The sequence below is a fragment of the Diaporthe batatas genome, assembly GCF_019321695.1.
Source record: "Diaporthe batatas strain CRI 302-4 chromosome Unknown Contig00010, whole genome shotgun sequence".
NCBI lineage: Eukaryota > Fungi > Ascomycota > Sordariomycetes > Diaporthales > Diaporthaceae > Diaporthe > Diaporthe batatas.
The window spans coordinates 24352-52201 of record NW_025408557.1 but is presented as its reverse complement, the minus strand read 5'-3'; the positions used below and the strand labels follow the sequence as shown (position 1 = coordinate 52201).

Sequence of the window (27850 nt, the reverse complement as noted above, 5' to 3'; positions counted from 1 at the left end):
CTGGCGTGTCTGCCTTGAGCCATTGTCAAGCCTCCTCTCTTACCTGGGCCAATCTCGGTATGGGGAGATTGCTAATAAATAACTAGTCTAGTACGTTTGTGTGTGTGTGTGTGTTTGTGTGTGTCTGTGTTGGTCTGACATCGCGTAAGCCACTTGTCGGGGGGGAGGGGGCTTGGCCACTTGGTAGTTAGCTCGGAGCCGGGAACTCCCAGTCTCCCATGGACCGACCGGACCCAGCAATGGGGCTTGGCTCACAGAGCCGCATCGCGGACTTATCGGGGGGAGGGGGCGGACATATTGATGAGGGCGATCGGGGAGTATGCCCGTGTAGATTTCTCTGGTGGCAGATATAATGGCCTGGAAAACTCCTGGGGATATCGTTGCTGGCAGGCTTGCCCCTGGTTGCCACAGCTTCCGTAATGATTGTTCATCCGACGATTTTAGGCTCACGGCTACATGCGGCTCACATGTTGCCTCGTGAGCTTGCGCGCCCTTTCTTTGGACGAGGGCCCTGCGATGTCGTCGAGTATCGGATGCGAAGGAGAATATCAAACCTTGGGTGTTGGACCATGTGACATCAAAATGAAATCTGCTTATTCAGACGAACTGGATGCTTCGGGCAATGAGTCACCTACAGGACGTTGATCATATGTAAGGTAATATCTGCATCATCTATGATTCCGGGACAGCCGACTCGGCTGGATTATCTAAGGCGAAGCACGCTTTTGCCTCCCGTGGAAGGGATTTCTGATCAAAATAAAAGGCTATCACGAGTTGGTTTCGTCATCAACATCGCCTACTGTGATTCCCGGATCCCTGCCCCAGACCGAAAAGACAGACATATTGTCAAGCTCGGCATATGCCGATCTCTCGGGCAAATGGGGCCTCGCGAGACATATTTCGAGGACTGTTGCCTAATAAATGGGTATCCGGGGCAGATCGCGCCTATCCGAGTTTTCTTTTGTCACGATCAATGTTGGTGCCGAAGTCGCGAGCAGAATCTTGACAATTGCCACAGTGCCGCCCGCCCCACACGATGAGACCATTTCTGTGACGATAGTGTGACGATAGCTTATAGTGTTTCCAACGATCACACTTAAGCTCCCCGGTCCAAGATGACCGGGTGCGGCGGGATACCAGCCTTGGTTCTTTAGCCACATTTTCCACCCTTCTGCACATGCCAAAGCTGAGCTCGCCATTGGATCAAAATGTCACGCGGTTCACACGGCTTCCTTAGACGCGCCTACCTGCTTGAGAAGGGCGACTGGATTATACATGATGTAGGCTGCGTTCTTGGGCGTCAGGCTTGCTTATTAGAATCTCTTGGGGTGTGAGCAAAAGTCCCGAGCGTAACAAAGAACGGCCGCTCCCGCATACCGGCCTACGATGGCTCCACTTCAAACCGACAAGTTGATGCCGATAAGCATGAGCCTCTATAATAGGCTCAAGGTACATATTTGGTGTGATAGTGCCTTCTCGTCCACAAGGCTGTATGGTTGGTAGGCCAGGAAGCCCCCTTGACAGATGAGCAAACGATTCCCTCTGGTATTGGATGGTCTGAACGGCCATAGTTCCTTCCAGGGCTGTCGCCCCGCTTGTAATTATGTCGTATGTACAACTCTTGTAGCACCACTGGGGATCGGGGATGAGTTAGTTCATCATAGTTTTATCGCGGCCAGTCGATCGAAACGAACCAACCACTGCCACCACTGCACGGCTGGGGCTCTAAAACCTGGATTGGGGTCACTAGTCTTGCGCCTAGCAAGATGTTTTATTCGGGCGGGCTGTTTTGCATGCTGGCATGACAAAAAGCAACATATTTGGGGGGCAACAGGTGAATTGCCAACTCTCGTGAAACACCTAGGATACTAGTCCATGCGAGAACATACAGAGAAAGTGTACCATACTGTGGGATCAGACCATAAAACTCAACTACGATACGTCATTCGTGATGAGGTTGCGCGTAGGACACGTTCTTCACTTTCTTCGCATTTCAATATGGGGCCAAGCACTTTTAGTCTTGCTGCAGGCTGTGAATGATGAATGTGTGAACGGACACTTTTTGATCACCGCCCCCAACAAGTGCACAAACGCGTCTCCCACATACATATGCAGTGTCTTGCCCTAAGGGTCGTAGTATAACGCCAATTAGAGAGGCTTAACACGGACTCAAGGATGGCGTATCGCTATGAGCTGGGCAGGTAAGTATCCTTTCACATGTATGCAGAAGAGCCGCATTTGCTAACTACTAGTAGCAGCCGCCGGTGCTCCCCACAGCCTCGACCGGCGAGGACACCATGATACAAAGACGTGGTATTTTTGTCCCAGTAGCCTATTTGATCACAATTGCCGTCAGCATACTCGGCAGTTGCGATGAGGCTATGTCGACTTCAGGACGCCGTCCATTAAGTACATTTGTAACCAGGCGGGCGTTGGAGGCTCCGGATGACTCGGCCGGCGATGATGACGGATCACCGCAGGTGCCTTGCTAGTCCTCTGAAACGACGGTAGCTTAGGCTTTCCCAGGGAAGTCTGACTGCTGATATGACCGGAAGGACAAAGTGGGATGGATAGGTAGCATTGTCATTGATTGGATAGAAATACAGAAAATGGCTTCTGAAGGAGTTGCCCAAAGTGCGGACCGACGTCTTGCATATTATACAGCCCCATATGTGCACTTTTGTTATCATCGATCGTCTGCAACGCCGTAATATCTACTAAGAATATGCATGCAGTCTTCCTAGCACACCACAGTAGCCCGCTGCGGCTGTCAACACACCTCTGCCTGCTTGCCTGCTTTCGACGCCAGGACGCCGTGTCAGCCGCCGCATGCACGACTTGTCAAGCTTATGCAAGGCAGGAGTTAGTTATTAGTCTGTCTACAGTAGTCTGGCCAGCAAGGCAGCAGGCAGCCCACTTTTTCTGTGTCTTTGCTGGTCAGCCAGCCACGCCACGTTTGTTGCTTGCCGGCGCTGCTCCAAGATTTGGGGTTCTGCGCAGCGAGTTGGTGCAGGGACAGGGCGACGATGCACGCTCGTGGGCCTCCCCGCGCCGGCGCCGCGGGTCGACAGCTCTCTACTAGTATCTCTATCTGCACACAGGCGGGGCGCGGGCCAGGCTAAGCTGGGTTCGTGGGCTTGCTGGCTTTAGGGCTGCGATTGGGCCGTTGTTTCTTTTCCGCCTTGGTGGGCTGTGTTGTGTATGTGTGTGTGGTCTGCAATGATACCTTGTGCGACGGGGAGAGCGGAAAAAATAACCAATCGACGGCGATGCAGTGTAGATTATCACGAGGTGGCGATGGCGGGATAGAAATTTTTCTACGTTCTCCCGCGCGGTGTTTTTGCCCGCGATGGCAAATGACAAGGGAGGAAGGATTGGATGGGATTTGATTCAGTGGTCAGAATCCTGACCGTAAGTGTTGTCCCAAATCCCAACAAAGCCCAATACGGAGGGGGAGGGATGTGGAGCAGCAGCGCCCTGCTTGGCCTTGGTGACCTGGGCTTGCCTGGCTTGGGCTGGCTTTCTTCACAGCCGCCTTCCTGATATGCAGAGTCCACATAAGATGTGTGTTTGAAACCCTGGACATGTGGAAAGGGTCCACGGCAATAACGAGCCCGGGTATGCCGTCGTTGCGCCCCCGGCTCTTTGTCGTGTTGTGCATTATGTGCAAATGGCCTTGGGTTGGAACGGGGCCAGCCGCCCCTCGTCAAGCCCTGGTCAGCATGGTGGTGGTGGTGGTGGTGGTGGTGGCAGTACTCCGTACTCGGTACGGTAGTTGTGTGTGTTGATTATCCACCTTCGATCAACCACAGAAAAAGCAGACAGATAAGACACATCTACCTCGTGACCGTAATGGTGGGGTGAGGTCTCGAGGCCCTCGAGGTCGAGAGACGAGGTCGAGAGACGAGGTCGTGTGGTCCACTTCTGATTTCTGGAGGGGTCGAGGCCTTGTGGAATTGGGCTGGGCCAGTGCCCCAACGCCGTGGTACAGCCCGGTGGCGCAGGGCTCCTAGGTTCGAGGCTAGAAGAAGCTTGGGAGCTTCTCTTGCTTCCCGCCCATTCTTCGCGTCTTCTTTGCTGCTGACTTGACTTGATGACGACCCCCCACCTCCCCAATGTGCACAGACCTCCCCACACCTGACAGCCCGGTCTGATTGGAGAGCATCCGGGGAAACAAAGGTGGTCTGTGCCAACCATGGCGATGATGATTTCATGCGACGTCATATGGCCGTGCCTGCTGTTCCCTGCTAGGAAACCCCCAGAGGTCCCTTGCTGCGTCCGGCCAAGGGGAGCTGCTGGGGACCCAGGGAGCTGTGTCGATTTGCTGTTTGTCCAGTCGCGTCGACCCCAAGCCTTCTGTGACGAACACCCAGGACACAACCACCAGCCGCACCAACCACCAATGCGACGGCCCAGTGCCGCTCCCAATCAAAAATGCACAAATGATGGGCGTCTCGAACACGTCCTGACGTCTACACGTTCGCACACGGGCCTGGAGAGGCGACGATCTGTTTCGAGACGGAGAAATTCGTCCAAGATTAACTGCCCTCTATCACAGGCTGGCAGGCAGGCAGGCAGGCATCATCATTCTGCCACCCACACACCATCCTTCCATTTTGGTCTGGGCTGTCTTGCTGTGGATATGCGCCCCGAGCACGCGAGGATGCGGACCATCATCAATCGACCCCAGCCTGCCAGCTGAACTTGCCTTGGTTACAGGTACAGTGACACACGAGCATATGTTTGTCCTGTTTAATATACACATCCACCCAGCTGCCGTCGTCGTCCACACAGACAGTAACACAAATACGTACCCACCCACCAGCACATTGCCGGCCTGTTTGTGCATCTTGTCCATCATCATATTCAAGTCTTGCAAGGCATCACCCACCCTGTGTGTGCTGGCCACAGCCATTGCCCGTCTTGTGTCCAGTCTTACTTCTCCTTCTCGCACCCTCACTCCCAATCCTCGAGCCGAACTCTTGGTCCTCGAGCCCTCGAGCCGCGCACTTCATCTTGACGAGTGTGTGACGGGTTTCCAAGTTTCTTTCTTGTTCCTGGATTGCTTTTTAACTTGACACAGCACACCACACCACAGACCCTTCTTCTTTTGAGTTCTGCCGCACCCAGCACCCGCAATTCCGCCACCTTAGTCCCATTCTGATCAGATCCTCCGGGCCTAAGACACGTTGGACCCGTGCCGTCGGTTCAAACCCCCTACATGCGTCTTAGGCTGAGGTACGAAGTACAGCTCTCTCTGCAGCCCTGGCCTGGTCTGCGACAATCCACACACCCAGAACACCCTCCTATGACAACAATCACGCCCATCCATTACATAGCCGCCCTCCCAACCCGGTCCGGATCTTCGCAGTCTGCCCCAGGGTGGTTGTGACGGCCGTCAGCCAGCATGTTTGTCCATCCTCACCTGTCCACAACACAGGGCGCTCTGTTCCATTCCAGCAAACGTCCACGACGACATACTACTGAACAAACCTCGAACAGCAGAAATAATACCGTGAGATTTCCACAGAACGCTCGCCTCGACCAAAACCAGCAGCAGCAGCAGCAGCAGCAGCACCACCACCACCACCCGACTGCGAGGGCGACGTTCCCCACACCAGCGGCAAGCAGTCTGCCCAGACCGGCGCCGCGTAGCGGCCACTACTACGACATGCCAGTGGACAGCAACTCCATTTCCTACATTTCTGCCGTCGCCGCGGCTGCACGAAACCTCTACCGCCGCGCAAAAATATCCGGCCCTGAGTTTGCCGAAATCGCAACTGCCGTGCGCCCTCTGCACTCGGTCCTGAAGCATCTGCGCGCCGAGGCAGAGGACGCAGACAGCCTCCTGAACAGCGACGGATACGAATCCTCCGTCTATGCCCGCCAGCTCACCCCGATAGTCGAGGACACCGACTTCACCCTCAAGCAGCTCGACACCATCCTCGAGAAATATGGCTCCTACCCCAGCGACGGCGAGAGCCCCGAAGGCACCCGCAGGGAACGCGCAAACACCAGTGCCAAGCGCATGGAGGACCGCGAGAGGGACATGGTCGCCCTGATCAGGACCAAGCTGGCCAACCAGAAGACCAACATCGACATCTTTCTGGACACGGTGCAGCTGCACAACCCCACGAGGCAGCACAAGCCCGTCGACCTGGAGCACGCAGACGGCCAGCAGATGGACAAGATCAAGGACAAGGTCGATGTCGTAGCTGCACGTCTGTTCCAGCGCAGGGCCAGGGCCCTCGCCTCAGGCGATGCTGCCCAGGAGAGCGAGGACCAGATGTGGCAACAATTCTGGGCCGAGCTGGTCAAGGAGGGCTTCTCCAGTGATGTCCTCCGGAAGCACAAGGTGAGTAAGAAGATGCAGTCGGAACATCACGCGTGCGGTGTCTCAGAAATTACATTTCCTTTCTTCCTCGATTCAGACGTGTCAACGTTGCACGGCAGTGCCCCAACGTGGTGCCACCGCGCGCCCTCGGGGCGCCCAAACTTATGATTCGCATATGACGGCTGCTGACCCTTTGCGCTCCCAGGAAGTACTGCGCGCTTACATCCGTGAGCTGGACTCAAATGGCTACCTTGATGACAAGCCGCCGTCGATGCGTGGGCTTCTAGACCAGCAGCTGCCCCAGCCCTATCCGGAAGCGCCCGCATTCGGTGCTCGCCAACCGCAGCAGTATGGCTCGTCCCCCCTGCCCCCGCCAGTCGAGATCACCCCGGCCTCGTACCCATCAAACCCCCATGCCGAGACCATGTCTCCCAAGGAGATGGTCTCGCCCACCATGGACAACGAGAAGTTCATGCCCAGCGTGAAGCTTGAGCGGCGCCAGCCGGAGCAGTGGCCCGGTCCTGGGGACAACCCTTCACCAACCAGGCCGTCTTATAACCCTTATATCCCGCAGACACAGGGCCAACAGGGCCAACCGGGCGGGCCACCTCCACCACCAACGAGCATGCCGGTGCAGACGTCCTTTGAGCGCTATTCGTCCGACTCGTGCTCGGATTCCGGCTCAACGGACTCACAGCAGCTGGCCCTCATCTCCACCAAGGACCTCATGGCACTGGATCGGAATGAAACTGACAACCTCTCGGCCCGCATGGGCGGACTCGGTCTCTCGCCGGCCATGTTACCCACAACCCACGGCGTCTCCCCAGGCACATCACCCAACATGCGATATCTTCCGCCGCCCGTCGCCGCCCTTCCGTCTGACCACTCGCTCAGCTCGTCGCCGCGATACGTCCCGTCCCTACCTGGGTACCCGAGCCCGACATCTTCCACAATGACTCCGCCTCCCCCTTACGCCTCCCCAAACCCCCATACCGCCGCTCCGATCCCCTTTCCCTCCTCAGCGCCAACATCGTCGGCCCCGGGCTTCCCACCACCACCGACATCGTCGGCACCGCGGCAGCAGCGTTATTCCCGCCTCGCACCAGACAGCGTTGGCAATGAGATCCCCCTCGAAGCTAAATGGACCCGGATCAAGCGGAGCCTGGTATCGACTGAGGTCCTCACAAAAGCGGGCGTGCGCTACGAGGCAAGGCCGGACTTCGTCGCCGTGCTTGGTGTCTTGACCAAGGAGCAGATCGCCGACTACGCGAGGAAGTCGGCAGCCCTGAGAGCAGGCCGGGGCAGGGGCTACTCGGACCCCAAGTATCGGCCGTCTGCCTACTACCCCGAAGAGAAACGAAACACCAACGGCAGGCGGCACCTCCAACACTCCGACTCGGACAGCGAGACAGACTCGGATGATGTCATCTGGGACGAGTCGGACACGACCGACTCGGAGTCCCGCGACCGGTCGGGCGCCATGACGGACAAGTACATCCCCCGGGAGCACCGCCGCCGGCGAAACAGGAGGGCCTCGACCAACTCCACCATCCAGGAGGAGCCGGAGCCCGAGGACAAGGGCGGCGACCACAAGGGCCACCGGGTCTACCCGATCATCGTCGAGAAGACATCGCCGGCGGCCGTCACCCAGCCCAAGCCCATCCTCAAGAACCGCAACGAGAACCACGTCCGGTTCGACGAGGACGGGCCCAGGGAGTACTCCCAGGAGGAGCTGGAGAAGGAGAGGGAGCGCAAGGAGCGCAGGGAGCGCAGGAGGGCCGAGAGGGAGAGGGAGGGCGAGCGACGCCGGAGGGACCGCGACAGAGCACGCGAGCGCGAGCGTGAGCGCGACCGGGACCGCGATAGGGACCGTGAGCACCGCGACCGCGATTCCACCACCCGCGAGCGAGAGCGGGACAGGCAGCACCGCGACCGTGATCACCACGACCGCGAGCGCGACCGCGACCACCACCCGTCGTCGTCATCGTCGCACTACCGCCCTCGTGGTGGCGAGCGGGAGCGGGAGCGGGACCGCACGGCCGACCGGGAGCGGGACCGCGAGCGCGAGGAGGCGCGCGACAAGCGCCGCGCCAAGAAGCGCGCCTGGGGCGAGACGCTCGGGGCCGTCGGGATCGGCGGCGCCGCGGCATCGCTGCTGGGCGTCCTCACCGAGGCTGCGTCCGGGCTGTGATGAGATGAGAAGAGAAATGCGACCATGGTTGCGCTGCGCTGCGCTGTGTTTGCTCCAGACCATGTATGTGGATGACATTGTATGGATAATGTGTGTTGTTGAAGAAGGGGTGGATGGATCGATGTTTGTTGTACGAAGTAAAGAGAAGCCATGTAATATGTATAAAGACGGGAAAGGAAAGAAAGGAAAGGAAGGGTTTCACGACGAATGAACGAGCGGACGAACGGAATACAGTACAGAGGGTAACGCATGTGTGTATGCGAGAAAACAAACACATGGGATGGAATTGCTTCTCTTTGGGCTGGCTGGAACGGAGAATCTGGAAGGGAAGGGAAAGAAAGATACCACTGGCTTTCACGAATGTCTGTCTGTCTCCTTCGTTGTTCTTGGTTTCTGTTTCTTTTTACATATATACCCCCAATGGTCTGTCTGTCTGCCTGTCTGATTGAATTGAACTTTTGTGTTCCTATCTACATAACTATCTTGAAACCAATCTGATGCTGCCACTGGGTGAGCTTGTGCACACACACACACACACACACACACACAGGTGCGCGTCTTCCTCCATGCTACGCTCCCGCTCCCCGCCCGGACGGCAAAAACATGCTGAATCTCGGAGGGACTCACGCTCCCTGCCCGACGACGACGTGATCTCGTCCTTCTGCCACTGCCGGGATACACGGGCTGTGGCTCTCTCTCATCTTACATGGGCGATGTTGAGCGCACGACATGACCCCAGCTACCCACACGGGCGGGTCCACGGTATTCTCATGAGCGGGCAGGACGAAGATGGCCGGACGCTGACCCCGCCCACCCCTGTGCGCGACGATGCCAGCCACATTGACTGGCTGCCCTTACATACCTAGGTACTGGCGCTGGTATCATTCAAGGATGTTCATCATTACCGGCTATGTATCCCCAGACTAGATAGATACCTCTAGCCCGGCCCAGCCAGCCAGCCAGCCAGGCGTACACCAGACTCCATGAAACAAGAATTAGCCAAGTGGTATGCAGGTGCCTCCCCCATCAAACATACAAGAAACATCATCATCGTCGTCGTCGCCGTCGTCGTCGTCGATATGGGGCCAGACCAAGATGATAAGCCATGGGAGCAGCAAAAGAAAAAAGAGGAGTATCTAGTACATCCCGACCGACCAACCAACCATCCCGGAACGAGGCGTCCGTCACCCCCACCTCACCTCGGCCGCATGCTCCTCCCACCCCCATAAGCCCGCCCCGCCGGCGCCGGCGCAGGCTTCGGCCTCACCACCTTACCACTCCCGCCCGCACCCGCGCCCGTCTCGCCCCGGAGCATCTTGCTAACGAGCTCCGCCTTGCTGATCTTGGCCTGCGGGTCGTCATACTCGACCTGCGTGCTGGGCGCCGCCGCCACCGCCACAGCAGCATCAGAAGCAGGGCCGCCGCCGCCGCCCTCCTCCTGCGACGAGCCCTCCCCGCCGATGGTCGCCGCGGACCTGCCCAGCGCGTGGCCGCCGCCGCCGCCGGACGAGTCGGTCGACGCGACCGAGGCGTTGCTTATCGCCCGGCCTATGACGTCGCGCCGCTTCCGCCTGGAAGCCGGCCTCGCGTCGTCGTTGCCGCCGCCGCCCGCGGCTGCGGGATCGCTGTTGTCGTCGTTTTTGCTGCTGGTGGTGTTCTCGGCGGCCGCTCCCGCTGCCGCCGCCGCCGCCGCGCCGGGGTTGGCGGGTGGTGCGCCGCCGCCGAGGAGCGAGGTCAGTCGTGACGAGAGGGCCAGGCGCTCCGCCTCCTCCTCCTCTGCCTTCTCGCGCCGTATCCTTTGCTCCTCGGCCGCCGCCGCCGCCTCTGCTTCTGCCTCATTGCCTGCTTCTGTTGGGCAGTCTGGTTTCGGGGTTGTGTTGTCGTCGTCGTCGTCGTCGTCGTCGTCGTCGTCGTCGCCCGCCTCTGAGTCGCACACCTCGCTGCGCACGCGTGCCAGGGGCTTGCGCGCTGGGGACTGAGGGGCGTCTCTGGCCGATGGCCTGTTCAGCTCGCTTGCCGACTTCTCGCCTAGTGGGCGGGATTCGTTTCTGGGGCCTGGGCGTGCCTCGGCCCGCTCGGGCGCTGGCTGGTCCCTGGGCTGGTGTGTAGGGGCAGTCTCAAACACCGTGGCGGCGTCGGACTCCCGCCTTGATGGCGGTTTGGCACGAGATAGAGGGGGCTCGGTGGACACGAGGGGCGTGGGGTCAAAGGCTGACATGTCTGGGCCCGGGAGGCTGGTCCTACCTGGCTTCTCGGTCCGTTCTGGTAGTGACTTTGGAGTCAACTTCTTGTAGGACACATCAGAAGTTGACTTGGATCTACTTAGTGGTTTCGATATTGGAGCCTTCTCCGTCGTAGTGGCCCTTTCTTTCAGCTCGGGAAACGTGAAAGGCTTGGTCGAGAGCCTCCTGCCCTGTGATACGCACGCCCAGAGCCACTCGGCCTTGACGATGGGGACTTTCCAGAGCAGAGCTAGGTCAAGCTTCTGTTTCCGGACGGCACCCAACGACACGCACAGCAGCAGGGAGACCTCGGCAGTGAACCGCTCCTCAAAGCGTGCCCCCAGCAGGCGGATCGTCTTGTCGACTTGCAGGAGATCGATGTCGGTAAAGCCAGCAGTGCATATGGAGAGCTTCTCAAAGCCCTGGATTGGGAAGACTGGGAACGGCCTGCCAATGACATGGTCTCTTGGATCCAACAAGGCCTTCCTGTGTAGACACCTCTCAATGAAACACTCTGTGATGAGTTCCGCACCATCTGGTACCAGTGGAACGGACTTGTGATCGGCGCTCTGGGGCACTATGACAAAGCGACGGATCATCCCCTCCGGCTTGGTGATCTCTGCCAAGGACCCAACCACCATGCCCCCCAACGATAAGACTGCGTTGATGAGAACGTCAGTCTGCCGTGGCGGGAACCCCGTGGCGAACAGACAGCATGAGGCAAACGTCATATCGCCCCTGTTGTCGGTGTTGCCGATCGATGAGTGCGAGCGGCTCATATCAACCGACTCGCTCACGCGCGACACGGACGCGTTAGATCGCAGGACCGAGCCGCTCGGCAGCGGCTGGGTGGGCTCCTCGGTCTGGTGAGAGGCGGACTGCTCGACGGAAGGCTGGCCCAGGATCTCGCCCCACATGTTGTCCCTCTGGCTGTTGAGCTTCATGCTCGCCGTCTTCCTCAGCTTGCGCCGTCCTTGCTCCTGCTTCGCCGCCGCCTCTCTCTGCCGCTTGCCGAGGGAAATGCGACGGGCCGCGCTCGCATGCTTGTTCCACGCGCCGAAGCCGCGCTCTTCCTCGGGGAGCACGGGGTCGAAGCACTTCTCGTCGAGGATCATGCCGCGCCCGACGGATTCGTATACCCAGTTGATGTCCACGACGTGCAGGCCCCAGTTCCTAGCGGCGAGGTACTTCTTCCCTTCTGGGCGGCGGGCGACCAGGTGCGTGACCAGCTTGCTGAGGTCGCCTGTGTATCTGCCGCCGTGTGACTTGATCATGTCGATTATCCGCTGGCGCTCGTCTTCTGGGGTCATGAGTTAGCCTTGGTCGTCGATCAGCCAGGGGTGCCTGGGGTGCCTGAACAGCCGCAGGGGAGCAGCCAACGTACGGTCGTCGAAGCCCGTCAGGCAGCAGATCAGCGAGTTCCTGGGCCCGGCCTCTTGGTTGTCGTCCAGCGCACCGCCTCCCGTCTCGAATGCCTTCAGACACCATTCCTTCTCGACGGCTCTGAAGTTGATCTGCTCGTCCTTGACCCAGAGGTTCCGCACGGCATCGACCCAGCCCATGGCCATGGCCTTGATATCGGGGCGTTCCTTGGCGACATGTCTGTACTTGGGGGTGTCATACTCGCCGACGATGAGGTGGGTGACGTCGGGGGTCAGGTCGTACTTGTGGGTGCCGCCGAGCTCCTCCGTCTTCCTTGCTATTAATGCCTTGGGGTGGGCAAGGCCAAGTCAACAACAGTCAACAACAGTCAACAAGGCCACAACTTACACGCAGGTCGGTGGGAATGCTCGTGCAGCAGACAACGACGCCTGCAAAGGGGTGGGCGTGGTCGAAGGCCTCGTCGCCGTGGTCTGGGGATGCTGGAGGCGACTCCATGGCCTTGGACGCGTTGGATTGGAAATAGTTACCCGTGCAGAAGCATGGGTTCAGTGTTGGGGTGGGGATTGGCTGAGCAACGGGTTCGAAATCGACCAGGTCGATGTGGGTTCACGGGTGCCTCGCCCAAGCACCAAGTCGCGTCTCGCTGCACAGTACGTAAACTAAACAGGCCCCTCCGAACCGCGTCTTTGTCCTGCAGAGGGGAGGGGCAGCACTGCGCTTAGTCAGCAGCAACGGGCAGCACAACGCATTCATCCCACGCCATTGCTCGAGTGCAAATACAAGTTTCTTATGACATTATTTCTGCAGCTTGAAACATTGAAACATTGAAACCCCGTCACGGATCGATATCGTATATTTACATGTAGGTTTCAGAAGACCATGAGATATATGAGCTACTGAGATTGCACTCATATTGTACTTTGCATATATCATGACAACAGACAACAGCCACTCCTCCAACACACGATTACCATCATTTGACAGTAAAGGCATATACACCTTGGCCATTTGTCACATAAACCACATTCTTGTCACTCTCCCCACGCCCAGCCGCGCAAGCCGTCGGCGCGCTCAGCTTGGCAACGACGACAGGTTTCGCACTTGCAGACCCGGCGGGGTCGAACTCAACCACCTGGTTCGCCCCGCTGTTCGTCGTGATATAGAGCCTGCCGTTGTTCCCAAAGCACAGGTCGTCGCCCATCAGGTTCGTCCAGAGCGTCGAGACGGCGCCGGCCGGCCTGGCCGCCGCGTCGACCGGCACCTTGTGGAAGCTGTTCTTGAATATGTTGGTGTACCACACGGTGCCGGTGGCAGCCTCGTACTTGATCCCGTCGATCCCGAACCCGACGGGCCCGCTGGGGGCCATGGTCGGGTCGCTGATGGCGACGGCGGACTCCCCCGTCGACACCGTCAGCCTCACCACGTTGCCCCTGCCCGCGTCCGCGAGCAGCACAGTGTCGTTGTCGAACACGGCGAGGCCGTTCATGTTCTTGGCGTCCGGTATCTTCTTGATCAGCGTCGCCTGCGGTGCCGCGCCGCCCGTGAAGTCGATCTTGTGCACCGCCGTGCCCTGCGGGGACCCGCCGATGACGACGAACACGTCCGGGGAGATCTCGCCGATCCCGCTCATGCCTGACGCCCCGCTGACGGCCACGGCCGTCGAGACCTTCTTGGCGGCCGGGTCTACCGCGTACAGGTTGGGGCTGTTCATGTTGGTCACGAGGAGCTGGCCGTTGGGCCGGACGGCGATGTTCTCGAGCGAGGCCTGCCTCACTATCTCTGTTGGGGCCGCCTGGCGGGCATTGAGAAATGCTGCCGCCGCGAACCCCTGGGCTGATGCAGAGAGAGCCAGGGACAAGCTTCCCAGCAGGCTCGTTGTAGGTTGGAACATTGTGTGAGCGTTGTGGTTGTGTGAATGATCTTTCCAAGTTTACTGAAAGTGAAGCAGCTATGTCGATGGACAATGGTAGTTCTGTTGTAGGTCTACAGGCTCTCTACCTAGGTCGGAGGTCGTGGGCGGTGCTCACTTCTAGATATTCAGTCTGCCGCTGCGGAGCGCGGTTAAATGCAGCTGCCACTTCATCAAATACTATGGCTAATCTTGACAGTCGGGCTAGAATGTCTATCACAAAACATGACCTACCGGCTTAGCAGTTACACTGACTAAATTGCCTTCTCTTACGCGTTCGGGGTCGGTGTGCCATCCTCCGACATGCTCAGCGCTTCATCGTCCTCGAGTGCTCTACTCGAAAGTACGCAAGAACCAGAAGCTGACCGCTGGAAGCACGTTGCTGGCAATGGTTGGGGAAATCTGCGCTATTGACCAATCCAGATTTACACTGTATGAGTATTACTAGGTGCAACAGGTGGAGAACATTGATGCCAATCGCTCGAAATTGGGTTGGAGGGCTATCTGCTTGTCTGGACTGCCAAGATCGTATAATAACGAGAATCACAGATCAATCCCCTTTGTTGTGAACATCAATCTAACCTTCGGCAGTACGACCGGCATGTTGTCAAGAAGAAAACTCTGTACAGCTGACTGACTCAAGTTGAGTGTAGGCGGACCAGTACCTAGGTATCAATGGCAGCTCCAAGTCCATTTGATTTGTTAAGATGGGATTTATGTACATGAAGTAGTGATCAGTCGATCAAGTGGACACCTCGACTCAAAACCAGCCCCTATCCTCTACAGTCATCTCGCGGCATGATCGGCCGCCTCAACGATGCTCAGGCCCGAGTCAAGCGGATAATTCCTTTCCCGAGGCTTCCCCGTGCACAAGGATTGTGTGAATGCAGACATAGACTCCCTCCTCATGTCCTATTCGCTCAACAGGTGAATCTCGGTGATTAATTCACGGCTGATGGAGACTACATTGCCATCGAGGGTCATCTGAACCTCTTTACAGGCGCACAACCTTGTACGCCTTGACGCCCGTGACACACTTGCGCGACTCGTCGGTCACCAACTGCGTGCACTCAGCGTCGGAGTAGAGCTGGACTGCACGAGCAGGGTAAGAATCAGCAAGTGTCTACCGAACAGCTGGATCTGCTCTAGAAACATTGAGGGCAGACCGCTTCTCGAGAGGGTGGGATGCTTCGATCGGATTGGGAGACTCACAGCCGAACAGGGGAGTCAGGGGAACGCCCGCGAACATCTGGAAGTCGGCGTTATCGATAGTCCTACAGTAGTCGAGGCTGCCCACGGCAAGGCTCTGGCCCACCGGGGAGACGATGGTGCTCGTCGTGCAGGTCGCGTTGGCGTCATACCACATCTGCAGCGTGCCATAGATGGTGGTGGCGCTGGCGGAGGCGGCCAGGGCCAGGATGCTGGTAAGGGCGGCGATCTGCATCTTGAGGTCGGTCGGTTCCGGTGAATGATGGATGGCTGGCTGGCTGGTATGTTGTCTAGGGAGGTTGCGATGGCTTGGGGTTCAGAGACAGACAAAAGACTCTCAGACGAGACATCCGCGTTCCCCTTTTATACCAATTCCGCGGTTCTCTTCAGCAGTCAGTACTTCATATATTCTGTGGAACCGGACGGGTCTGCAGCAGGGATCACGCTTGGCAGCACCGGCGGTGCCCTCTCCACAGAGCCTCAATGATGGCACTGCGGGCCCTTTTCCGCTCGTATTTGGGGTCGGTCAGGTAACATGGTGTAATGGATCCACCTGGAATGGTGCTTGATTAAGGTTATTCTATTTAAAGGTTCTAGAAGGGGGACTGATTCGGAAAGATCAATGCCATTTACGTATTTACCGCCCTACTTGTGCTCACCTCGGTACGCTCGGCACCTTAGGTCAACAAATCACAGTGACTGCAACCGACCGCTGTCAGTCGACGGACGGTAAGACCTCTCCCTCTTGTTGTACATTGAGATCATGGTCAGTGTCCCCAGGTCTTCCGAGTCTGCGTGAAGCATGGGCCCGCGGGTCTTTGCTACTGTGTCCCACATCGCAGCTGACCGCTCATTGGATTGTTTCATATGGGACTCGTATTTCATGAATTCTTCGATAAACCAACCCCCTTTACGAAACATCTTATGATTTAGACATGCTGGGTACTTCAACCTCGAGTGAGCCGTCTTAGAAGATTCTACAAGCCACTAGACACCTATTCAACAGTGTGACCATTATTCGGGTCTCGTGGCTTCCTTACTACAAGCCCTTCACCAAGATCGTTGCCAATTGAAAACTAAAGGGACGACTCTCAGTCATGCTATCTGCATAAGAACGATGGGGTATGTTGCATGCCTTTCTCCATCCGTAGCATTGATAAACGAGTTTCGCTGCACAATAACTAGGTACCTTGTAAACCCCTGGTGTCGCAAAATGTCGGGGTCTATTCTGTTATTGTCTATCTAGAGCAAAAGTCCGAGTCGATAAATTTGTGAGTGGTTGGGATCACGGCCAGCCATGAAATCTTTACAGCTCTTGGGCTACTGATATGAGACGGAGCCTTTCTGTAACATCACTTCTCACTGCCCACGACCCTTCCTGCGGATCCCAAAAGCCCTCATGATAGACTCCCGCTGCGCGTCAGTCGTGAAAACCAACTCGGCCGGCCCCTTCCCCTCGGCAGACCTCCCGACCAGCCCGGCCCGGCACTCCTCCTCCGTGGCCCAGACGTAGTCCTGGTGCTCGTTGGGGTCGAGCCTCACGGCAGACGAGTCCCGCACCTCGACGACAAACGTAAGCTTGAAGATGAGCCAGCCGCGCGTGGTGCGGAACACGGCGCCCGCCCGCAGGCCCTCGCCGTCGCCGACGCACGCGACGAAGCGCCGCACCTCGAGCCCGCTCTCCTCCCACACCTCGCGCGCCAGCCCGCCCACGACCGTCTCGTCCGCGTCGACGGCGCCGCCGGGGATCTCCCACCTGTTGGGCATCGAGTCGTGCGGCGCGCGCTGCACGAGCAGCACCCGGTCTGGCTGGCCTGCTGGGTGGTGCGTGCTGAAGATGACGGCGCCGGTGGCCAGGCCTTCTAGCTTTACTGTGGGGTTGTCGTTCAGCCTGGAGAGGTAGTCGTGGATGAGCATGTCGTAGCCTGACAGGGCTGGCTCTAGTGTGAAGTCTGCTGGGGGAGGCGGTGGAGGGGCCATGGTGGGTTGGCTGCTCTCGTTGTCTTTTTTTCAATTTGTCTTGGGTATAGCAAACGGAGAAAAGGGCGTATTCGAAAAGAGATCTATGCATGTGGAGTTATCATTGATGTATGAGTAATCTCGTTGCGCCTGAGGCTGACTGCTAGGCAGAACAGATGATACTGGATGAAGTCTTTCACCTGGCATAGTCAAATCGGGTCCTCTCATTAGCTGCAATGCTGCTTAGTCAGCAGAGGGACTGCCTTCCGTTTGAGTGTGTGCGAATATCATAATCCATGAATAATATTTCATTATATCCGTGGCCCAATCAGGCAACTGTGTATCAGTACCGTATTGTCTCTCAGATCTATGTGCGTTTTGACAGCGGATACGAAACAAATCACTTGCTACAAAGTCAATGACCCCATAAACAGTTCGGGTGCGGCTCGTTGACGTAGGTGAATCTGCAGCTGTTGTAAGATAAGGCGACGATGAGGACACTTTGGTAATTTTTCGGCCTGATGACGGTTTAGTACCTGGTCGTCTACGACATTTTGCTGTTGATGGGTGCATATCGTTACTACAGAAACCAGCCCCTGATTGTGCTGAATATGTTTCCCTGGTGCCGAACTCCATTGGGGTTGGTGCTTGACCGACGCGCTGGGCTTTCTCAAGTTACGTAAGTAGTGTTAGAGTTTGTTGCTTTCGCTGGAATCCTGGATCTCGTTCTGGGATGGACTCCTTTCGAAATGTCCGGCAATAGCGAGCAGGGAAGCACGTTACATACAAGTGCAAATCAATGACTATCATGACGAGCCCAGACTAAATTATAAAGGGTTTCATACAGCATAATCCATTTGTGCGGCGCGAGGACGAGGCCATATTTCCACAGCTTAAATGTGCTGTAGTCTCCCATTATATCAATGTTTTCCCAAAAGCGAAGCTTAGTTTTTCAGCGTGTACCACTGTACATGTGAATCGACCATGCGCCTTCGGGATGTACACGGACGAAGACCATGGCCACATATAATTAGCCTAATCTATGGATTTCACTGGCTACTTCCATTAGGCATTTCAAAACATGAAATGACATATAAGACCCGTTAAGTCTTAAGCTTAAAATTTGCACTTGATCATACTTAGTACCTATATACATTATTCTTGAATCAACAGATACATAAGTACTCTTATGCAATGATTCGCAGGTTAATATGAGAACTCCTCGAGCTACAGAATCATCTGTGTACGTCTGTTGCGTATTCTCTTTCAATCGTCAATCTTGTAAGTGGGCTCAACCTTTCATGCAAGGATCAATACTATACCGTCAGTAGCGGGTAGCTCTAAATCGTAAATACACTACTTAACCACTATTTAAAGCACTTAAATGATATAAGTAATGTGTGACGGTACGGCACCGTTGGGCCTTATATACTGCTTGGTCTTCCACTTCCAAGTGTCGACTTGAAATTCTGGTCTTTTGGCCGAGCGGTCCTTCTTGCAAGCAGTAGTTGGATTCGTGTCATAATGAGCCGAACCCGTGGACTGCTACGCCACAGACGCCCCGGCCAAAAGACTATAATTCTAAGTTGCCCAGACTTAGAATCTAACAGTTATTCACTCATACCGTTATAAGAAAGTAATAGGAAATATAACTATTTATTCTTCTAAATAATTTACACTTAATTAATAATTTAAAAATAAGTATATAATTTAATATTAATATACCTCCTTTAGGTAGTATTTATATAATAGTATTTCTCTCTCTTCTAACTTTATAAATAAATTAATATAATTATAAATAAAAATTTTAAATTTAAGAAAACTTAAAAAGATAAAGGAGATTTTATAGTAAAGTTAGAAAGAAGTTAAAGATATCTATTATAATAAATTAAAAAGAAATTTAATTTTATATTAAAAGGTTTAAATACCTTTATAAAAGGAGTACTTTTTTATACCTACTCTTAAAATATTTAAACTACTTTAATCTACTTATTCATTTCAAACTATTTAAAAGAATAAATAGTTATATTTCCTACTACTCGCCCATATAGTTTAGACCCTCCCAACCTGAGTGTATAATCCGTACTGTTGTACATACTTGAAGTTATCAAAGGCCAGGACAAGACCATCATTCGCACCATCCTCGGCTTGCGCGGCAAAGGTTATACTCGTCAACCAGGGTTGGCTCCATATGCATGGGAAATCGAAGCTTTGCATCGCTGCGGCATTGAGTGGAAGCCCAAGGAGTGTTTTTGCAGGTTCTATCTTGAACGTCAAAGTCTGGACATCCGAGTCGCCCGCTGAGTAGTAATAGGGAGCCCCTGTAACGTTGACGATGACTGGGCTACTTGGAGCCGAGAGGCCGCCCAGCAAGTTTTTCGTGAAGGCGCCTAGGAAAATGGACTCAGGCTGGAATGCGGGGAACCCAGCCGACATACCATCGCTCTCAGCCATGATGACAGCTGGTGTGCTTGCTGGAGAATTGGGCACTATGGCGAAGCTGTGAGGTGTAAAATGTCAACGAGATGCGACTCAATGCATGTGGGACTTTCTGGCCTGAGACCCAGATGTTGCGTACTTCTTGCCTTGTGGGAGCAGGAACTGCGAAGCGGGGGAAGATGTGACGGCGTAAAAGCCCTGCCACCTCAGGCGGCCGTATCCGTTTGGGACAGGCTTGCTCAAGGACGCTGTTCCGCTGCCCATCGCTGGCACGTCTTTTATGCCTTCGAACTAATGATTGTCTTGTCAGAAGGATGGGTCTTGTACAATTAGTATGGCAAAGTAATCTCTGGGAGCACTTGAGACTACATGGTTATTCGCCTTACTCCAGATTTCGACCAGTAACACCCAGATTCGGGTTCTTCACTTTGTGATTTAGCCTTTGGTAGGCCACTTATACCAAGAGCAATTCCATAAATGACAGAAGCTGGAAAATGCATATCGGCTGTCTGCTGCGCTCTGCTTGCGAAGCGATCGGCGGGTTACTGGAGGCGGCAAGAAATGGGCAGGATATATCAAGGCGAGGTCAAAACAGCTCAGAAAGAGGATAGGGCAATACGGCCTTCTTTTATAAGGAAAAGTCTCATTCATAGTTCTGATTTAAATCGCCTGGGCTACTCAGCTACGAGTGCTGCTACCAAGTCCAACATGTGAGACATTGTGCTGTGAAGGTATGAGAAGATATCTAATAAACCGCCGTTTTGCTTGAATATTCGTTAAGGGACACCAGGTACATGTTTCGAGAAGGGAGAAATTCTAAAGAGAGTGGAATGGAAAAGGCAAGCTGGTGTTTAGGCTTCAACACTATTGGTCCGCCATGTCTTATTATGACAACTCGTATTGTAAAAGGGGACATCGTGGGAGTTCAAGATGCCGCTCCCTCGCTGCCTGGTTTCATATCATAGCCTTCGTAAACTAAAAATCCAATGTATTTTCGACTAGATAATGTGACACGGTTTATTCGAGAACTTTCTGATTAAGTGACGATATTCCTCTGCTATTATGGGAGTGAAAACGACCAATGTATATCACCTTCTGTTTTTCTTTTCTTAATGTCAAGTCTTTGAGCGTCTACCACCATATGAAGGGACCGCATGGCAACGGGAATTATACGGATTAAGAAGGGGGCCACTTAGTCCAGCCATGCTGCTATTCTAGGGTATCCTTCTCAATGAACCCTTTCACTTTTGGTTTCTATTTCTATGTTCTCGCCGTTCTTTTACATCGAATGCAACTTTGGAATGAAGGTTCTCATCGTAATACCATCAGTCCGGGCCTCTCCCTGATTTCGCCGGGCACTGAGACTCCGTGGGGCTCGACTGTACTGGTGAATGTTCGGTATTGTCTTATGAATTTCGAAAGAGGGTTATTGTGTTAAAACAAGTGTGATGTAAATTTTGTCTCATCATGCCCACTCATGGTATGGAGCCATCGTTTGTGCTTTGTGAATGTGGCTGTCCCATACCGAATCCATCGATCATCGGGACCATTTCATCGCCAATGAGCCTAGGTTCCATTATGTCTGATAGCTGCCGTAAGCTTTCCAGATTCAAGCCTTCTGAAGGTACCGAAAGACCACATCGGTCCACGCGGCCGGCTCCGTCGTGGTAATTACTTCGTAGCCGGCGAGTCGGAGCTGTGAAATGTTCGACTCCTTGGCGGCGGCCAGCTTCCGTATGGCCCCCACTGTCTCATCCACCATACTACGGAATCAGTGGCGAGGCGGCGAGAGTCCATTGGTAGGACTGGAGAATATGTGTCATATGTGACGGTCACCTTCAAACCCAGGCCAGGGATAGCCGTCGGGCCCGCCGAATTCGACTCCAACCACAGCTTTGGCCGAGTCTGTCAGGTGTGGAGGAATCCAGTCTTTGATGGGCTTGAGCGCCAGCGTTTCGAGGTCAGAATATACGCTTTGCCCTCAGCAAAAATGACTATGTAAGTAGCAGAGAAATTCGGTCTTAAATCCAGGATCTTCAAGCGTATGTTACACTTGAATAATAAAGGAATTTCCAGAGAGACTGACGTTCACGAAACCGCCTGCTGCCTTTGCGAAACCGGGGTTCTTGGCCAACCACAAGCCCGTATAGGCCAGTGATTGTCATATCCTATCAACCAACGTCGATTCCTAGCCAACACGGATCAGGCTTTTGGCTGCATGGACTGACCTCTGGACTAAGTGCGCATGGTGCAGGCACATTGAAACTTGCTGGGACGGAGAATATTTGCGAAGTTTTGTTCAGAATACTCAAGTGCTCGATTTGTCCCACCGCTCTTTCTTTCCCTGATTTACATGGACATGAAGGTGAATGGTGGGGGAGAAAGCATTCTCATCATCATGATGAAGACGAGAACTACCAAGAAACTCGTCGACACTCTCCGCCAGGCGCAAAAATGCCTTGGCGGCGTTGAAATTCTTACCAGCTCCCTCAATGATTCTCAGGAATGTTTCTACCGCCGATTTGAAACACAATTTCGTAAACTTCACATGCGAGTGTAACCGGATAGAGTGGTGGGCGTGCCGTCTGGCCGTCTGAGAAGCGGGAAGCCGTGCCGGAACTTTAGAAATGAGACAAAACGAATACTTCGAACTTCTTTCCGCACCGAGATATACCCAAGACTGCTCAAGTGCTGCAATGTCTTGAGGATCACTAACGCTGAAGACTAAGCCAAGTCCCTTTCCACGCAAAGCCAGACTGTCTGACTGTCCAGGGCAAAATGAACCGCTTCCGATTGCTTTGCCAGAAGCAAGACACAGTTTGACTTTTGGGCGGCCAAGAAATCACGCTAATCGCTCCTCTATGACACCGCGTTTGTCGCCGCCTCGTCTGTCTCCATCGTCCATCTCATATGAGTCTCCGCGCATAAGTCGGTGGTTATTGCTAGCCACCCCAATCGCAGTTGTGCGACCCCGGGGATCGCCGCATTTAAAGATGGGTGCAGTGGCGCTGATGATCTCCCTCGGATTGAGCATGCCGATTTACGCGTATAAACTGGAAGCCTCCCCGGTAATGCTGGTCCCAAGAGCCCCCAACTTCAGGTTTTACCTGCTTGTCGACGATGTACTGCCAGTGTAACGCTGTAATGGAGGGACGCGAAGAACTCCACCATCATGATGATGCAGTTCAACATGGAGTGTGCGCCAGCGACCACGTCGGCGATGCTTATCTTGCTGTCTGGCTGAAGCGGTGATGGGTCGAGTCCTTAGACTATGTTAGGGATGATCTGAGAGACACAGGGGCCGTGTTCATGCCATGGCGCGAATGAAGGCGGACTGGGCGCGGTCCCTGGATTGTGAATGATCAAATACTCATATTTATCACGACTTGGGTAAGTTTAAATGGACAACTTTGGCATGGTATTGAATGCTGCGGTGCCACAAGGGCAAAATAGCCTCCAAGTGCAGACCAAGAACTACCATCCCTGTCAGCCAGAAGGGCCATTCCATTCTCATCTTTCGGGACGACAACCTATTTGAGATCACGCCGCCTTTGTGTGCACAATTTGTCTATTGTATTTGACTGGTAAGATTTAGCAACCTGGTCGCCATCGTTCAAGACTATGTTGGCGCCAGCCTGAACGGTTCTGCGCTATAGAGCCTCGGTGCTGCTGGCCACGAAGCTATCATTTATGCTGATGTGCCGGCTCAAGATCCAACAGCAGGGTTGGTTGATGACGCCGTAAAACGCTTCGGCCAATACTTCATATTCATCAGATTTGAAAGCTGATTAGCCTGGTTTAGCACAGTTATATTCACAGTTGCATTGTCGTTTGCAGTGAACGTTTACGACATTTGTTACTCAGTTGTGGACATGGGTGACGTCTCGTCAATACCTGGGTAAATAAGACACACGTTGGTATCAGGGGTTCAGAGAAGGGGTATCAGAACAGCCCCGTGGTCTTTCCATATGTCGTACTGCGAAGCTCAAGTTGCCATTTTCGTACCCAAAGTCTAACGCGTTGAGTTTGCTTATCTTGCTGCGGCATCTCTATCTAGGACTCTCCCTGTTTAGGTCTAGCCCACCAAGTCATGGTGCATGGAGGATGAGTCAATCCCTCTGCGCGATTGCGTACACCATACGATGTACAGCTATGCTTTGGTCACACATCTCTAGGAGACAATAAATGGCTTGTCCCAAGTCTCAATTCATTGTGTAACGGAGTAGGCTGTCGCTGTACAGGCGAAAGTGCCGTAAGAGATTGCCGATGTCCTCGAACATTTGATTGTATCAGGGGAAATTGACAGCATGGAAGCAACAACCCTCAACGGCTCGAGCATTTCTGTGCCTGGGCCATCCTCAGACGGCCAGATACCTGTGCGTCAAAATCAAGTCCCTATAACGATTGGCACCTCTACGGAGTATCAGCACCGCCTATCAGATATCTCTGCACGTGCTACGACTCAAGACCGATTAAACACCCTCTTTCAGTGGGAGAAGACCGGGCCATCCGTACCCTTTACAGTCGATCAGCAGTACGAGGCTTGCATGATACGTATCAGAAGCAAGATCGCCGGAGGAGCATTCATTGTCGAGGCTGCAGGCTTCGCAGCCGTCGCGTGCTGGCAGCCGCCCGGGAGCGTCCCGCCCGACCGCACTGAAGAGCAGCTTGAGGAATTGTCTCAAAGGACACCGATCTACGCGAAGTTCTTGAAAGAATATGAGGAGACCAGGCGGGGGCTCTTCGGAGAGTCGCAGCAGTTTTGGTTTTTGACTCTGATGGCGAGGGACCCCGAGCGGCTCGACAAAGGGGCAGTCAGGGCCGTCCTCGAACCATTTGTCGCCGAAGCGCGGAGCAAAGGGCAGCCGCTCTGGCTGGTAGCAGGCAATCAGAGGGCGAGGGATGTTTACAGCTACTTTGGGTTTCGGGTTGTCAAGGTGCTCATGAGCTATCCGACTGATAGAATGAAGGCAGAAGGCGTGTTGAGTGAGAAAGATATGGAGGGGGTGCCAACATGGTGCATGGCGGCAAATTGGCCGGTTGCCGAGGTGAATTGAGCGAAGGACGGCAGAAACGTGATGGCAGTCTATATTCAGACGTGTTGCTCTTACATGGAGTTATGTGGCGATAGAAACCAACGCGGGACTGTTTCTAAGGTTATTCATGATGAAAAGAACTTGAACGTCCGTTTAAACCGTTGGGCATAGTAGTCTGAACTTGTGGCCACATGCAGGTGCCAATGAACCACGAAGGTGAACATGGTTCACCTGCGGGTCGGCCAAGAAACGCGGTGCAGACTTCGGCGCGTGATGGCGGTGTAGTCTCCGCCGAAAAAAATTGGCTGAGATGCCATTCACTCGGCTGCAGCGCCAGGCTCGCTTCAGAACAGGCAGGCGGACCGGGCCGATCTAGGCTTCCACCCAATTATTCGACCATCGCTGATGTGCATACGGCCGTTGTAGATGTCATCTGTACGTTGAGATATGTGACAGAAAAACCGGGTCTGACAAGCATCTCCCACCAGGGACCAGCTCCTTCTTACGAGCAACCTTCCCTGATCGGGAGATGTCTGCGAGGCAGGATAGAAACCCGTGATCATTTGCCAGAATTTAGAAACAACCTCATTTCTTTGGCGGTGAGCTGCCCACAAGGCAATCGAGGGATCTCCCAAAGGTGCGGCCGTTGAGTTCCACTGCGGATCTCGATGGGTCCTGGTGCCCCATCTTCAACTGACCAAAATGCCGTATATTCAATCGGCATCTACCAACACTCTTTCTTCATCAATCTCCAAGTATATTTCGAAAGGCGTTGTTTCATGCCAGTATCCTTTTTTCTCGGTTTAATGCAATGGGTTAGATGCCAACTTCGGGTGAGCCAATGGGAGTCAGCGGGGGCAAGCAGTCAGAACATACTCCTGGGCCATCAAAAGTCACACTGAACCTCACTGGCGCTGAGAAGACGGTGTTACCGATGGTGTTCTTCAGGTCGATGGATGCTCAACTTCCAGATCCTGTGCTCGGTGACACATATTCCAAAGCAATTCTGGACAAATGCGAGATCGATTTAAACGACGACCATTTCATCAAAGATGATCGCTTCATCGAATACGTTATGAAAAGGACGAAGCATTTAGACAATTGGTGTCAAGTATGTTTGAACCGATGAAGGGGCCATCTCATCATCACGGATCTTAATCACCCTTAACGCAAACATGCTAACATCAGATCCGTTCCAGGAGTTCATAAACGCACACCGAGACGAACCTATCACAGTATTGCATCTGGGCTGCGGTCTTGATTGTAGATATTTGCGTTTAAGGACAAGCCCCAATGTCCGATGGATCGACGTCGATCAGCCTTGTGTAGTTGAAGCACGTGCTCGCCTCGTCCCTCGTCCACAGGGTGATTATATGCTCCGAGCGCTGCAGGTCACCAGACCGGGCTGGCTGAAAGACCTGCCCAACGACAGGCCGACTCTCGTAGTGGCAGAGGGCTTGTTCCCCTTCCTGACACCCGCCGAAGGGAAGAGAGCCATCCACGATGTTGTCAGTTACTTCAGCCGCGGCGAAGTCATAACTGATCATGTCAGCCCCACCGTTGCACGGCTGTCAGGTTCGATCAAGTTTCTACGGACGAGCGGGTCGAGGTTTCAATGGGGCGTGGGTGATCCCAGGAAGGAAATTGAACCCCTGCATTCCAAATTGGCATTGAAGGGGTGCCTGTACTGGCGTGACTTGATGGAGGAGCATCCGCCAATTTTTGGAGGAACAATGACGAAGATGATGGGAATATTTTTACCTGGATGGAAAACGAACCTAAAGCTTCTTCGATTTGAATACAAAGATATTGATGGTTGAGGTTCATTGCGCGTAGACCGATGGTCATAAACACCTATAGCATTTCGGCCAAGTTGCCGATATCCGGGCTCGTCTCACTTTCAGCATGCTTTTAGCATCATATTGTCCATCTTGTCATCACTTCGGATATTTCAAGAGCTTCACTGGCAGTTACTGAGTATCTTCTCATGTCAGTCCATATTACTGGCCACTGTAGCCAGTCCTGGATACAAATCGCTCACTGCTTTGCTCGTCACTTGGGACATTTGCAATCTTCACAGCGAATGACTCGGAGTGCCGTTCATTCTAAATACATTGATGCTTTGAGAAGATACCCAAACAGCCGAGTCTCCGCAAATACCGGGTCCACGCTGTCCATCTCTGCTCAGACGTCGGAAGGCTTTCTAGGTGTGGGGATTCTGTATTCAAACATGAGCGCTTGTGATAGTTACCGGACTCGAACATGGCGAGGGAAGCAGTTATTAGGCCGAATGGCATCTGGAGTCCGCTACGCCTCCCACTTGCAGGTCGATAGGGCACTGGGTGTATGTGAAAGGACATCATCCAATGTATTCGGCATACTTGAGCAGCCGGGAAGATAGGAGCATACGGCCATCTGCCCATACAATTCCAGAACTTGAGAATGCTGCCTCTTATCATATAGGAACCGATGGATCCCGGACAGCTGGGGGGTTTCGCTTCTCTCGTTTTCCTACCGAGCAGTTAGCATAGACTGGCACTTAATGCGATACTTATCTTCTCCAAACTCCCCAACAAGAACCAGAGGTAAGTGGCAGGCAGAAAATTAGCAAAGTCATTTCCCTAGCATTTTGGCGCGCATTACGAAATGAATTGCTGAATCTTTTAAGGTGATATCGCTTCAAATCACCTAGGCAGTGACCCATACTACAGGCCCGGTTCATTTGTCACCTTGGCTCTCACCCAAATGAATAAAGAGACAACTTCAATACATTCAAGGTTGCCAGCGATCGGGGTTAGTGGGTTTCAAGTGGACTTCAGGGGCTAACTATCCGCGTCGGGCAATAAATATAAAGCACAGCAGCCTCGCGCAATTTGGATCTTAACACAACACCTCTGCATCTGTCTCGTGAGCCCACAAAAGCAATTTCAAAATCAATTTTCCATCACCGTATAGACTCTTCCAACACCGCTCATTGTAGACATTGTACCCCAGATGATTGATTCTGAGAACCTTTACAAAATAAAATCAATTTGCTTTGCGTCCGCGGCACGAGGCTGAGGCCACGTACCCACGTACTGTATTCTCTCTGCACTGTTATTGGCACTGTATCTTTTTTTAACGCTGGGTCTTGAGCGTTTACTACTGTCTGAAGGCGCCACATACGTT

The 27850-nt window shown here is 54.0% G+C and overlaps 6 protein-coding genes across 6 annotated transcripts; 2 read left to right on the top strand and 4 right to left on the bottom strand.

Annotated features, from left to right (window-relative positions):
• The first annotated feature begins 4239 nt into the window (after nucleotides 1–4239).
• Nucleotides 4240–9032, top strand: KVR01_008598 (uncharacterized protein). Its single transcript, XM_044781954.1, has 2 exons — nucleotides 4240–6355; nucleotides 6540–9032. Exons 1-2 carry the CDS (start codon nucleotides 5408–5410, stop codon nucleotides 8523–8525), a joined length of 2934 nt encoding a protein of 977 aa, XP_044642365.1. The 5' UTR covers nucleotides 4240–5407; the 3' UTR covers nucleotides 8526–9032.
• Nucleotides 9033–9404: 372 nt separating this feature from the next.
• On the bottom strand, nucleotides 9405–12767 carry KVR01_008749 (uncharacterized protein). The gene is made up of 3 exons (XM_044782825.1): nucleotides 12518–12767; nucleotides 12132–12456; nucleotides 9405–12047 (listed from the first exon to the last, which is right to left on the bottom strand). Exons 1-3 carry the CDS (start codon nucleotides 12623–12625, stop codon nucleotides 9721–9723), a joined length of 2760 nt encoding a protein of 919 aa, XP_044642516.1. The 5' UTR covers nucleotides 12626–12767; the 3' UTR covers nucleotides 9405–9720.
• Nucleotides 12768–12949: 182 nt separating this feature from the next.
• On the bottom strand, nucleotides 12950–14217 carry KVR01_008715 (uncharacterized protein). The gene has a single exon (XM_044783811.1). The coding sequence runs from the start codon at nucleotides 14019–14021 to the stop codon at nucleotides 13104–13106; it is 918 nt and encodes a 305-aa protein (XP_044642482.1). The 5' UTR covers nucleotides 14022–14217; the 3' UTR covers nucleotides 12950–13103.
• Nucleotides 14218–14551: 334 nt separating this feature from the next.
• KVR01_008655 (uncharacterized protein) lies at nucleotides 14552–15651 on the bottom strand. The gene is made up of 2 exons (XM_044788487.1): nucleotides 15252–15651; nucleotides 14552–15131 (listed from the first exon to the last, which is right to left on the bottom strand). Exons 1-2 carry the CDS (start codon nucleotides 15481–15483, stop codon nucleotides 15034–15036), a joined length of 330 nt encoding a protein of 109 aa, XP_044642422.1. The 5' UTR covers nucleotides 15484–15651; the 3' UTR covers nucleotides 14552–15033.
• Nucleotides 15652–16338: 687 nt separating this feature from the next.
• KVR01_008543 (uncharacterized protein) lies at nucleotides 16339–17374 on the bottom strand. Its single transcript, XM_044781325.1, has 2 exons — nucleotides 17005–17374; nucleotides 16339–16940 (listed from the first exon to the last, which is right to left on the bottom strand). Exons 1-2 carry the CDS (start codon nucleotides 17317–17319, stop codon nucleotides 16608–16610), a joined length of 648 nt encoding a protein of 215 aa, XP_044642310.1. The 5' UTR covers nucleotides 17320–17374; the 3' UTR covers nucleotides 16339–16607.
• A 6486-nt stretch (nucleotides 17375–23860) lies between these two features.
• On the top strand, nucleotides 23861–24703 carry KVR01_008549 (uncharacterized protein; the record flags this gene model as incomplete). Its single annotated transcript, XM_044794253.1, has 1 exon — nucleotides 23861–24703. The coding sequence occupies exon 1, from the start codon at nucleotides 23954–23956 to the stop codon at nucleotides 24701–24703; it is 750 nt and encodes a 249-aa protein (XP_044642316.1). The 5' UTR covers nucleotides 23861–23953.
• Between the last annotated feature and the right edge of the window lie 3147 nt (nucleotides 24704–27850).

Bases quoted from the DNA above. Each gene is read 5' to 3' on its own strand.
- KVR01_008598 (XM_044781954.1), top strand. From the start codon at position 5,408: ATGTTTGTCCATCCTCACCTGTCCACAACACAGGGCGCTCTGTTCCAT. The intron at 6,356-6,539 runs GTGAGTAAGAAG...TTGCGCTCCCAG, and splicing joins ATGTCCTCCGGAAGCACAAG to GAAGTACTGCGCGCTTACAT.
- KVR01_008749 (XM_044782825.1), bottom strand. From the start codon at position 12,625: ATGGAGTCGCCTCCAGCATCCCCAGACCACGGCGACGAGGCCTTCGAC. The intron at 12,457-12,517 runs GTAAGTTGTGGC...GCCCACCCCAAG, and splicing joins GCATTCCCACCGACCTGCGT to GCATTAATAGCAAGGAAGAC. The intron at 12,048-12,131 runs GTACGTTGGCTG...TCATGACCCCAG, and splicing joins CCTGACGGGCTTCGACGACC to AAGACGAGCGCCAGCGGATA.
- KVR01_008715 (XM_044783811.1), bottom strand. From the start codon at position 14,021: ATGTTCCAACCTACAACGAGCCTGCTGGGAAGCTTGTCCCTGGCTCTC.
- KVR01_008655 (XM_044788487.1), bottom strand. From the start codon at position 15,483: ATGCAGATCGCCGCCCTTACCAGCATCCTGGCCCTGGCCGCCTCCGCC. The intron at 15,132-15,251 runs GTGAGTCTCCCA...CTGCTCGTGCAG, and splicing joins CCTGACTCCCCTGTTCGGCT to TCCAGCTCTACTCCGACGCT.
- KVR01_008543 (XM_044781325.1), bottom strand. From the start codon at position 17,319: ATGCATAGATCTCTTTTCGAATACGCCCTTTTCTCCGTTTGCTATACC. The intron at 16,941-17,004 runs GTGGGAGATCCC...CTGGCGCGCGAG, and splicing joins CACGACTCGATGCCCAACAG to GTGTGGGAGGAGAGCGGGCT.